Source organism: Octopus bimaculoides, chromosome 2 (genome assembly GCF_001194135.2).
Source record: "Octopus bimaculoides isolate UCB-OBI-ISO-001 chromosome 2, ASM119413v2, whole genome shotgun sequence".
NCBI lineage: Eukaryota > Metazoa > Mollusca > Cephalopoda > Octopoda > Octopodidae > Octopus > Octopus bimaculoides.
Window position 1 is genome coordinate 132362021 of NC_068982.1, and position 13813 is coordinate 132375833.

The window sequence follows — 13813 nt, forward strand, 5'->3', positions numbered from 1 at the left end:
CAGCGTGACACAGTGTGACAAGGCTGGCCCTTTGAATTACAGGCACAACAGAAACAGGAAGTAAGAGTGGGAGAAAGTTGTGGTGAAAGAGTACAGCAGGATTCGCCACCATCTCCTGCCGGAGCCTCGTGGAGCTTTAGGTGTTTTCGCTCAATAAACACTCACAACGCCCGGTCTGGGAATCGAAACTGCGATCCTATGACCGCGAGTCCACTGCCCTAACCACTGGGCCATTGCACCTCTACGACATTTAAATACACCAAAGCTTAAACAATTATCAACACTTTACCAAGTTCAGTTAGAATACTTCCCACATATCTGGTACAGTGCTGCAACAATATGTACAGACAGCTTGGATTGTATTCTTCCACCCCCTAAAAAAGGCCTCTTGACTCATTAGCCTGAAGCTGTTTGTTATTTCACTCCAGCCTTTGAGCCATAGACATAGTGTCTCCTTTCTCTGTTGCTTTTGTGCTGCTACAAAAGGAATAAGGGGTAGTGAATGTGGATAGATTCAGTGCCAACTCTCATGCACTTATGTCACGATAGGAGAAAAGTAGAGAGTTAAGGGTGGTGGCAGGGAGGATTGAATATGGGTAGATTCAATCCCAATCCTCATGACAGGTAATATGGTGCAGTGTTTATGAGAAGCTGAGTGATAGATAAGATGGTAAAGAAGATGTGGGGCAGTAGTTGTGAAGTTAACAGAAACACAATTGTGAGACGCTGACGCAGATATATTATATCTGATGCATGATTTCTTTTTTGCCAGTACATAACCACAAAACTATTTAGATGCAAAAGTGAAATTAATTCTGTAGAAATATCTGAAACATGAAGGTAATTCTGTAGATATCTCCCTTGCTTTAAGTTTTATACAAAATGCACAAGTTTGTTTACGATATGTCAATCCATACTTACCACACCCCACCAAAGTGCATCTGCATAACTGCTAAAAGCTGACTCTCCCTCTTTGTTGCTGTTATCTTTCTCAGCAAGGTAAACAAAATAGGATGAAAATATTAGCCCCAAGAAACCAATGTACAGTGTAGTTATTAGTTCCTGCAAATGGAATAAAACGAAATATATTAGCAAAAATATCAATGTTTGACAGACAGTGCTTAGCACAAGTTTTATAGTGCGAAGTAGATGAGAGATACTCACTCACCAGGAAAGTAAGTAGAACTAACAGTGGTTGTGTTCCAAAACTATCTGATGCCTATTTTCGATAAATTGTAGAATAAAGTATCTTGCTCATAAATACATTAAAAGTTTTGCAGCATACTTGAGCTTACAACTTAGAAGTCAGTCATTCAATACCTCATTTAATTGGCTATTGAACCTCTGCAGTAAATATATAATAACCAAGTCAGTGAATGTATTTTGAAAACTGGTACTTACTCTATTAGTATCTTTTGCTTAACCTCTAAGTTATGGGTACAAATACAAAACGACCAGTTGTCAAGTGGTGATAGTGCGGGGAACAAATAGATAAAAAGACACACATTTATATATGCACACATACATACATACATACATACATGCATATATACATACACATGGAAGACATTACGCATGTGATTAGTAGCTGTCCTAAAATGTTGTCATGGTACTACCTCCCTATGTGGCACGATGTAGTTGCTAAAACAATTTACAATGCCATCTGCAAAAAAGACTCCTGAAATAAAATCCCTCTGTTATGGAATACATTCATAAACACCAACTCAAGGAATACTGGTGGATATTTCCATCAAAACTTCTGTCAAATTTAAGCATAACAGGCTGGATATTGTTGTTTGGAACAGAAGGGCAAATGTATGCACCATCATAGAGGTTAGTTGCCCTGCAGATATAAACATCTCTTAGAAAATCAAAGTAAAAGAGGATATCTATGGACAACTATTCTGAAACCTCCAGCTTCTATATCCAGACTATGAATTCATATTCATACCAATAACAATTGGAGCACTAGGTTTTGTTAGTAAATGCTTAAAGGAGAATCTGGATAAACTGGGATTTTCAGAAAGAGAAATTGACTGGCTGATTCGCACATTACAAGTCCAATCTGTGAGTAGAATAGTACCACGTTCCTACACATCTTTAATGTATATATGTATACATATAGTTATAGGACAGGTACATTCTTCAACAATTTATAGATTTGTATATAAAACTTTCTACGTTAAAGGGTTAAAGCTTGTGGAGGCCAATTATCAGAAAACTGAGTTGTGATCATTTGTTTCACTAACAACATATTTTTTCTGTTAATTCAAAACTGAATGGTCCCTTATAAATGAATAGGATCTCTCTATGCAGCTGTTCAATCTGACATTTATTAAATAATCCTTTAACAGTACAGATGGTGGTTTATCTATTGAGAGTAGGCTTATCTGTCAAACAAATATCACAATGATAACAACAAAAATTATTTGAATGAATGATGATGATGATGACAACAATGAAGATGCTGTAACCATTGCCAATGTTTGTTTCAATGACAAGAATAAAGATGAAGATTATTTCTTCTAAAGTACAAGATCACTTATTGTAAGGGAAGAATATAAGAGAACAATTGGTTGAATTGATTTCTTAATATCAGTATTAATACTCCTGCTTTTCTGTCTTTCTCTCACTACTGCAATGAAATATTGTGTTATGAAGCTAGGCTGTTCATTCTGTCAGTGATAATGATACTGCGTATTTTGCTCTTTGTCAAATCACTTACTTTCTTAAGTGCATGTTAGTGACATTGAATTTATCATAAGTGGAGTAAACGTATATCGTAGCCTGGGAGTAATATTTGAATGTCTGAATATTTTTTCTTTCACAACTTCTGCATTGCAAATATTCAAAGTCAATTCTATTCATGTAAGTTTTTCAGCAATACAGAACTACCATAATCTTTTTACATAGTCTGTGCCTAGCTTTAATAGCTGCTTCTCAAATTAATGAAGGTTTTTGAGATTATCAGCAGTGTGTTTAATTTTATAGTATTTTCAAAGATCCTCAAACATGATATCTCTCTATGAAAAGTATCTCTTATCCTACTCTAATTTTATATAATTTAAAAATTTTAACCTATCTCTTTTGAATTTCTCTCTGGAAACCTCCCATCTTTTCACCCCCTTTCACTATTCTTACTTTCTGTTCCTTCTATACATATATTCTTATGAATGATCATCACTTCTGTAAAGAAATTCTGTTCATTGTCACATCTCCAACTTTATAAAATGTGTGTTGGCTTTCATGTAAACTTGCTTCTTTTAAATAGTCTCTGTTTTACCACAAATTTTTTTCTAACAAATTTACTTTCTTAATTTCTACACAAATTCTGTTCTGATATCCCTCTTCCCAATTTATATACATCTATTTATGATTCACCATTTCCTCCTCTCTCTCTCTCTTTCTGCTGATTTTACTCATTTACCTATCTTTCTGATAACTCTACTAATGAGTAATTTACTCTTAGGTAAAGAACTACTTTAGGAGAAACATGTTTTAAAGGTAAGTTACTAAGAAATAAAACCCTGAGCTAGAGCAGATGACACCATGTACCCTGTAAGATATAAATATATATTTTTTTTGTGTTGCTGTCATGATAAAATGCACAAACCCTATTTTTAAAGGGTGAGAAGTAAGTCTAACTTGTTCCCTGATTTATTCCACCTTCTGCATAGGGTATCTTTACAGTGTCACCAGCTTTCAGACTTGACCTTTATTTGAGGATAATACAGTCTCTACTTTGGACTATAACTTCACTTGGCTGGTGCCACTTATAAAATAGGTTCCCTATAAGTTGCATACTGCCAGGTATATTAGGGGCTGGAACACATGTATAATTCCTTATTAAGATAAGCCTTATCTTATATCTTGTTTCAATCATTAGACTGTGGCCATGCTGGGGCAGCACCTTGAAGAATTTTTAGTCAAATGTATTGACCTCAGTATTGATTTTTTTTTTTAAACTTGGTACTTATTCTACCAGTCTCTTTTGCCAAACTGCTAAGTTATACAGATGTAAATACAGCACCGGTTGTCAAGTGGTGGTGGTGGTGGTGGTGGACAAAGACAGACACAAAGACATGCACATAGATATGTATATATACATATATATATACAACAGGCTTCTTTCAGTTTCCATCTACCAAATCCACTCACAGGGTTTTGGTCAGTCTGGGGCCATAGTAGAAGACACTTGCCCAATCTGTCATATAGTGAGACTGAACATTGAACTATGTGGTTGGGAAGTAAGCTTTTTACTACACAGCCACAAAGGGCTTGACCCAAGGCTTTCGTAGACAGTCATAGATTAGTGAAATTGATAATGATTAGTATTCTGCTTGAACTGTTGCAAGACAATAATTGTTGAGAAAACATGTGCAGGGAAAGAATCCCAGAACATTGATGTTTTGGTGTAGAGGGATTAGGTGTAGTCATTAACGCAAGGTTTAAGGATGGGGTAGATTAACACAATATAGGCGATGGGAAGAAGAGAGCTGAGTCAGGTGTGGAAGTGGTATGAAGTCAGTCAGATTTAAGGAACAGAGGCTACTGAGGTAACAGTAGAAAAGACAAAGTGAAGAAACTACACATCTCTAGTACAGAAGTTGGAGTTTTTTTACCCTTCATCAGTAAGTGCCAGATTTTGTGAGGCTCACAGTGATCTACATAGTAATTAGCAGCAACCTTATTTCCTCTTCAATGCTTTACCAAACATTTTTTTACAACCATGTCAAAGTCTGTACAATGGAACAAAAATAATCAGTTGGGCAATTCCCTGTCCACTATACTAATATCAAAGAATTTTGGTTCAAATCTGCACCCTACCAATCATATCCTTTAAAGATAACACATGTTATTTTGGACTACACTTTCTCTTGGTTCCATAGAAGTTGCATTCAAGGGTCACCCTGGGCAACACAATCTAGCAACGTTAACTGACTTCACATCAATCACATAAAAACTTGGCTTCAGATAGACTAAAGTTCACATCTTCAAAATAAGACTCATTTTCCTTTTCATCAATAATTACAAATAAGGTTCAAAACAAGCAAGCAAAAAACCCACCAAAATCTGGAATTCTATTGATTACAATGATAACAGTTACAGTTGATATGATCAATGAAACAGCCTACTTGTGATATTAACATGCAAGTGGCCGAGCACTCCACAGACATGTGTAGCCTTAATGTAATTCTCAGGGAGATTCAGCATGACACAGAATGTGACAAGGCTGGCTCTTTGAATTACAGGTACAACTCATTTTTGCCAGCTAAGTGAACTGCAGCAACATGAAATAAAGTGTCTTACTCAAGGATGCAATGCATCACCAGAAATCAAATGCATGACCTTACAATAGGGAGTTGAGTACCAGAATCACAAAACCATGTACCCTCACAAGTAAGCAATCACTATACTCAACAACATAAACATTTACAGCAACTCAATCAACTTTCTATTCACTCTGTCAGCTGAATGCTTTCATTCATAACATCACACAATATTAGATAACATGTCATCTTACCTGTCTGTGGATGTAAACAACAGAGCCAAGTAATCTCCAGGTACCTCCCTGTCGGTCCACATGTAGCATTCGTAGAATCTGGAGAAATCGAATTCCTCTGCAATTCAAAAATAAAAAAAATTAATCAAGTTATATCGATATAGTTGATATAAATCATGTTAAGTTAGAATAGTCAAAAGAAGAATGTATAGTCAACCCAGTCAAATACTACAGGGTGTCTGGGTACATGGGAATTAACACATACTTTAAGAAATTATTATTTCTTATATTTAATTGTTTATGTTATGATTTTATTTACTCCATGTACCCAGACCTTGTGGACACCCTATAGTATATAAACAGGAGCTTATTTTGCTTTTATTCAGTAAGAAATTGAAGATAGAATAAAACTTGCTGCTTCCATTTCCAAAAACATAAGCATCTTCTGTGTAATGCACCTGTAAAACTATAGTTATGTATATTATGATTACAACTTACTTTTGAGTAATGCCATTGTTTGATTGTTCTCTTAAACATGAGCAGCATGGATGTGGCTTTTCAGTCCTGTAAGGGACTTGCGCTCTTTTGCACAGATGCAATAACAATAGACATCTCTGGCAGAAGGTGTTCAGAGAACTTACCACCCATGCTGACCCAGGTTTTCATTTCATCGTGGAAATTTTCATTGAATGCTTTGCCTTTCTTGACCACAGCCAAAAATAATATGCAACACATACATACACATACATACAAACATACACACACATAAAAAAATGCATTAAATACAAATACACACACAAATGCATAAAATACATACACACACACACACATACACAAATGCATAAAATACATACACATATTGTATGTGCATTGCTAATAGTAAAGTCCACCTGTGAGATACATAGCAGCTTTTACCCAAGCTATATACATAAACAATAAACTCTCTCCTATCTGGAAGTTTACTAAATAACTAAATTTTCCAGATATTTGAGCATCACTCTTTAAATTATCAGAGCACCTTACAAAACCCATTAAAACCCTCTCTATGCATTGATATTATCATTAGTATTTTGAATATTGTAGAAATGAGAAAAATATGAAGAAACGATATAATTTAAGTAAAAAACAGGTTTTGTTAATCTAATAAAATATAGGTATTGTCAATGCTGTAAGATAAGATTAAATATTGTACTTTGAGAAGCAAGAATCCATTTTAGATAAAGTAGAAACTTACTTTGTTGTAATGATATTTAATTAATTAACATAAATTAGCACAAATTTTTCTTACTCTAATTAACCCAATATCTGCTCTCTTCTTTGGTCACGTCTCAGAATGAGAAGATTGGATATGGCTGTGTGGATGGTGGCAATAGGCACAACTGTCTGGATATTGAACCTGTTTTGGTGACAGTACTTTTTGGTATTGGAGGCAAACATATAAACACACATGCATGCATGTGTAGGAATATACACACATAGATATCACAGACAGAGAAAATGAGAGAGAGAGAGAGAGAGAAACAGAGGGGAGAGAGGGAGGAGAGAGAGATGTTGAAATATCTGATGTCAAGTAATTCAATGTCAATTCAGCGATGCCAAATAAGCAGAGTCAAGACTGCTGTTCCAAGACATCTCATATGCCTTATGTCATGCTTTGTCTTCACCGATGCACATATCCCCCTACTTTGTGCAATAGACTGGTTTAAAACCCCACAAAATCAGCCTCATATGCCTCTGCCATAAAAGTTACCATTGCCCACAATTTTCTCCAAACACATTGACAAGTCTCAGATTTTACACTATGCCATGCGAAGATTACACTAGACTCAATGTAATTGAGTAGGGTGCTATTTCTTTTGATGGAAGGAAAAACAGATGAGTAGGCTGTCAAATGGCTGGACAGTTGGGTAGATGGTCAGACAAAGAGATGGATAGGTGGGGGGAAGGATGGTCAGATGGATGGATAGATGGACAATAGACAGACAAACAGATTGAAAGATGGATAGATAGGTGGATAGGATGGATAGATGAATGGAAAGATAGATGATAAAAAGTTAGATAAATGGATGGATAGACAAACAGACTAGACCTAATGAAAAAGAGTTAAAACATGTTACTTGTAAATTTGGAACATTAGAGTGTAGCACGTTTTTACATTTTTCAAATCAACCAGATTATCTGTTCTAAAAGCAGTGATATATCCTTCACACTATCTAACTATTTATTTTTTACTTTTTCTTGGAATAGCAAAACCTATTTTTCAAAGTTGCATAAAGAATTTTATAAAAAATCTAAATTCTGAAAATATTAAATTTTCTTCTTTTATCCTTAAGGGCCAGTATCTCATGTGAGACAAAAGAAATAAAGATTGTGTGCATAGACAGTGGATGATAGTTTTGTTATTTTGGGAGATTGTTATTTAAAATGAAATGTTGGAAAGGTATTTAAAATGTCAAGAAGTATTCTATCAGATTTCTTCTCAGTGAAAATATACAGGAAATTTTTTAATTGTTTAACTCAAAAGTTCTACCAAAAAAACTTAAAATACAAGTTGGATGGATGGATTAATTCATGTCTTTTGCATTCTCTTAAATAAGATATACCTTTAAAAGAAAATTAGTTTCATGTTAATGCGAATATTAAAACTCAAACTGCTATATTTTGGAAAGTAGACTTGACATATTCTGAAATCCACAAAGAACTGAAGAAGAAAACAATTCCTATTTCTCATTCTACCATAAAGAGACCAGTTGTACACTTGTAGTTAGGAAGTAAGGGTACAGCAAGCCTAGGACTACTTCAAGTGCAAATAATGGAAGACTGAGATTCTTGGTTATTTAGCAAAGAAAGAAAATCTTACAGGAACTGTCAAGATGAGTTAGAACTTATGAAACCAAGATTGTTTCTAGAAGAACCATTACAAGAAAGTTGAAAGATGCTGGGGTTTTTTTGGCTTCTCTATACATTTTTGCCTGCATGCACGTATATGTGTGCATCTTTGTCTTGGCAACCGGTGTTGGTGTGTTAGCATCCCCATAACTTAGTAGTTTGGCAAAAGTGACAAATAGAATGAGTACCAGACTTTAAAAGAATTAATTATTGGGGTCAATTCGTTTAGCTAGAAATTTTTTCAGGCAATGCCCCAGCATGGCCACAGTCTGAAACAAGTAAGAAGGAAAAGGTATACATATATATATATATATATATATATACGCACACACGTTGTTCCATAGCAGATGGTCAATGAAAGTATGATAAACAATTTTCCTATAATATTTGATGGGCTAAGAAGTTTGAATTTTAAATTAAGGAATAAGGAAACAAAAAAAAAAAAATGCATAGAATACACATATTTTATCTCTTTTTGTTTTTTTACTTAATATGGATATTTATACAGACATGCATGCATGTATATATGGAGAGTACTACAGCTCAGCAAACATTAGCATACCAAGTGCAAATTAAGCAAGTTCCCAATTTTGGCAATTACCTGACTCAGCAAGTCCAGCACAAAAACAAAGTAATTGGTAGACTCTCTCTCTCTCTCTCTCCTCACTTGCTCTTGCTATGACCCAGAATATGTATTAACATCCAGTTGTACAATCACTCCCTACCATCTCTTGTACAATAAGAATGCAATGTAAGCAGATGTCAACCATTTGATAATTGTTTCTATTTCATTTTCTCAAACTTCTCCTATTACTTTTGCTTCACTTTGATAATGAGTATAACTAGGCCTGTGGCTCATTCAAACTGTGAAATAGTTAATATTAGTAACAAAGTGTCTAACCTCTCGTCATCTAAAGAAATTTTCAAGAAAACAGCCTCCTACTATAACAATGCCCTAGCTAATAGTGGTTTCAAAGATAAATTAATATATAATCCCTCTAATACTAACCAGAATAATAATAATAGATCTAGAGGCATCAAAGATAAAGTAATACATAGCCCCTCTAATATTATATAATCCTAATTAAGTGAAAAGTAGGAGAATTTCCAATGCAGCATTCAACATGAGCTTGTAGCTATTTACTCTCTTGAATTAGAACCCTGAGGAAGATTGAAATTCTGCTGGTGTAGAAAATCGAAGTACAACACCAGTAAATTCAATGTGTGAGTCTAGCAAAGAATAATATATAATCCAAATAAGGAGACTTAGAAAGCGAATGTTAAATGGTGATGATGACAATGATAATATATATATATATGTTGAAAACTATAATATATATATATATTGTGTTGTCCATACAAAATATTTTTAGCTCTCAGCTTCCAACTTCTTGTCATTGTTACAATAAACAATTTTGGAATAGCTCTTTGATAATGTCTTGAAGACACAATAAATATTAGATACCTGTGGCTTTGGAAGCCTTATTTGTTCTGAAGTAGGAGAAAATAGTATCAGTCTGTAAGGAAATCTGATTATCAAATTTGGCAACCAGCTATATTGTCATGATTTTAATACTACATATTGTATGTGTGTGTGTGTGTGTGTGTGTGTGTGCATGTGTGTCTGTGAATGTGTGAGTAATTGTGCGTGAGTGTGTGTGAGTATGTGTGTGTGTAAGTGTGTGCTTGTGAGTGAGTGTGCATGTGAATGTGTGTGTGTCTTTTATCTTTTATTTGTTTCAGCTATTTGACTGTGGCCATGTTGGAGCACTGCTTTGAAGAATATTTTGTCAAATGAATTGACCCCAGTACCTACTTTTTTGTAAAGCTTGGTACTTATTCTATCGATCTTTTGTCAAACCACTAAGTTACAGGGACATAAACACAGCAACAGTTGTCAAGTAATAGCGGGACAACCGATAGACACACACACACACACATACACGCAAAGGGCTTCTTTCAGTTTCCATCGACCAAATCCACTCTAGGCTATTGTAGAAGACACCTGCCCAAGATGTCATGCAGTGGGACTGAACTATGGGGTTCGGAAGCATAAGGAAGGGCATCCAACCATAGATACCTTGTCAAAATTGACAGCGGAGTTTGATACAGCCATGCAGCTTGTAGGATGCTATCAAACCATACAACCAATGCCATCATGGAAAATGGATGTTAACTGATGATGATGTTGGCGATGATGATGATGATGATAATGATGATGCTTTTCTTTTCTGCTCTAGGCACAAGGCCCAAAATTTTTGGGGAGAGGGTCCGGTTGATTAGATCAACCTCAGTATGTAATGGGTACTTAATTTATCTACCCCAAAAGGATGAAAGGAAAAGTCAACCTCAGCGGAATTTAAACTCAGAACGTAAAGACAGATGAAATACTGCTAAGTATTTTGTCTGGCGTTCTAACATTTCTGCCAGCTCACCGCTTTAATGACATTGATGATGATGATGACAGATAATGTAAAAAGCTTAAACAATTGTTGGATGATCCAAAGTGGAAAGAGACTGTTTTATGGTGCAAACTTTCAGTTTTAAAAAGTTGGTGCGATGGTCAAAAATACCAATGTATGAGGACACTGATTAATGTAGGAGAGTTCCAGTTAATGAATATTTTGTGTTTTTACCAGTTGAATCAATCTGAGGGGAATAAGGGAGCAAAGAGGAGCTGTATACATTGAAGACAACAAGAACTATTTCTTTTGAGAAAGGTAAGTGAAATAAATGTTCTTGTGAGCTACTGGGGTTTGACGGAGCCATTTTCTATTGATCATCAATTTTTCTTTAGTTATTTGATGGGCCCCTGATGATCTCTCATTATGGCCACATATCTATAAAAGGAGCTAAAAGTGCACCTGGATGCGTCCAAAAAGCTTTACTGTCACTTCATGCTCAGAAACAATTTCAGCTCTAAACCCTATACAAAGCACAAGTCCATCTCCCTTCAGTGAACTGTTCACACATCTGTATTAGAGCAGCTGTTATAAACATACGCACACACATACGCACGCACACACGCACACACACACACACACACACACACACACACACACACACACACCTGTATGCACACACATAGGCAAGGTAGTGTCCCTAAAAGCTACCCAACTGATTGGCAAGGATTCGCTTGTCTATACATAACAATGGATAGCACATCAACCCATTGTACCCTTCCTTCTGTCTGTTCTGCAATAGACCTTGCTCTTCTGAACTAACAAGCTGGATGCACTTATGACATTCACTTGTCTCTCCTCGTTTGTGGTGTCTTACCACTAAACCCTTCATCTAAAACTTTATCCTCAAAAATGCAACTCACAGGAAGTCTTCTGCTCCCCACTGCTTCTCACATAGACGTCAGCCGGCAGAAATCCAACCTGATTTTCCCATTGTTTCAATCTCTATTTACGTAAATAAACAGTGGAAAAATTTTAAGGGAGATAATGCAAAAATTAGCTGTTGCTTATTTTTTTTTCTTTCCCTTTAAACTGATTGATTTTTTTATTTTTAACGAAAAAGCAAAATAAATGATTTTTTGATATATTTTTAATAAGTTAAATCACTGAGCTATGACCTTTGAAGAAAGCATGAATATTATATCACCTAAATTCTTTTGTTATAATTCTAATCTTTGAAATATTAATACAAATTTTGTAGCAGATAATTACATCTCTTATAATACAACTGTAATATTTGTTAGCCCTCGGAATCCTTGTAGTTATTATATTGGTTGTCATTGAAAAACATATATTATGTATGTTCATTATGTATGTATATGCTTGTGGCTGGTAATCCAGCTGAAAACATATACTTTTTGCTGGTGTAAAAAGAAATAGTATGCTATCATGCCTTGTAGTGGGTAGATTCAGAATGGTATTATCATATTTTGAATTGACAAAATTTGAACATTTTTACACGGGCAGATGGTAATTTCACGAGACGAGCAGCAGCATGTGATATGGAAAAGAAAAAAAAGGAAAAAAATGGAGACCAAGACAGGTATCTAAATTTTCATGTGTACTTGGCAAGCTTCTGAAGTATATAATTTCCTGTTATTTCCAGTGAAATGACATGGAAACAAGACTTCTATTAACGTGTAGGTGTAAGCTGAGAAGATAGCTTGTGAAGAAAATACAGATATTTCTAATAAGTTTTTGGACAGTTTAAAAGACATAAATGATAATGATAGAGCTGAAGGAAAAAAATACATTCTGTAAAGGGAAAAGAGAAAACTGAGTCTTATGTTTTGTCACAAAATTCTATATCAATCCCCATACATATTCACTTGGAACTGAAAAGCTTCAAATGAATTTCTATACAGTCTGAATTTACTGAAAAGCAAACAGGATTATGAATGGGCTTACATGGCAGAATATTGAGATTTCTATCTGTGACATTAAGCTCTGGAACTATCAACTATCTATACGATAATGCTGTGTAAATCAGTGGCCCTAACATTATTATCATCATCATTTAACATCCACTTTTCTCTGCTTGTATGGGTAAGATGAAATATGTTGAGGTAGATTTTCTTTGACTAGATGCCCTTTTTGCCACCAGCCCTCACCTGTTTCCACAGCTGGACATGTTTTTCTCAGAAGTCTGCTGACTAACAACATCAACAACAGACTTGTATGATGGTGATGCTCATTTACACCATCATATGGGGTCAAAACAATGGTGCATGCAATTGCACATATACATACAAAAACGCATACATACATACATACATACATACATACATACATACATACAGACAGACAGACAGACAGACAGACAGATGAAAGGATGAGCATATATCAGAAGACCATGCATGGATATGTTAGTAAAAAGTTCTGGGATGATAGTAACATTTTTCATCAAAGTAGTCTATCATGAACCAACAAGTGGATTACTAACTCCCACTTTGAAGGGTATATATTTGCAATCCAGGAACAGGAAATATCAACCAAATACCTGATGCTGGAAAAGCAGTAAAATGTAGTAACTGATGCAGACTTTGTGGAGTTAACCCTGAAGAAATCACCCACATCATAAGCAGTTGTCTGAAAATGTCATCACAATATTATCTCCTAATGAGACATGATGCTGTAGCTAGGACACTATATAACAAGATCCATCAGAAGGATAGCTCTGAGGCCAAAGAAATAAGAACCCACAGTATGATGGGAGCCATAGCCACTCAAAATAAAAAGGAGTACTGGTGAAATGTAACCCTTGAAAACCTCAATAAAATCTAAACATAATAGACCTGACATGGTGATTTGAGATAGAGAAGAGGAACTGTACAGTTGTGGAAATCAGCAGCCCAGTGGATATTAACATAAAGTTAAAGATCAGAGAAAAAGAAAATATCTACCTACCTACCTACCTGCCTGCCTGGCTGCCTGCCTACCCACCCACCTACCCAAACAC

General features: G+C 35.3%; 1 protein-coding gene across 1 annotated transcript in view; it reads right to left on the bottom strand.

Moving 5' to 3' along the window:
- Window positions 1–13813, bottom strand: part of LOC106867967 (potassium voltage-gated channel subfamily KQT member 1) — a 255118-nt gene that overhangs the window by 37223 nt on the left and 204082 nt on the right. Inside the window, exons 7-8 of the mRNA XM_014913048.2 lie at window positions 5525–5621; window positions 922–1062 (exon numbers count right to left, since the gene is read on the bottom strand). Of these exons, the coding sequence (XP_014768534.1) occupies window positions 922–1062; window positions 5525–5621 (238 nt within the window). The remainder of the gene's footprint in view (window positions 1–921; window positions 1063–5524; window positions 5622–13813) is intronic.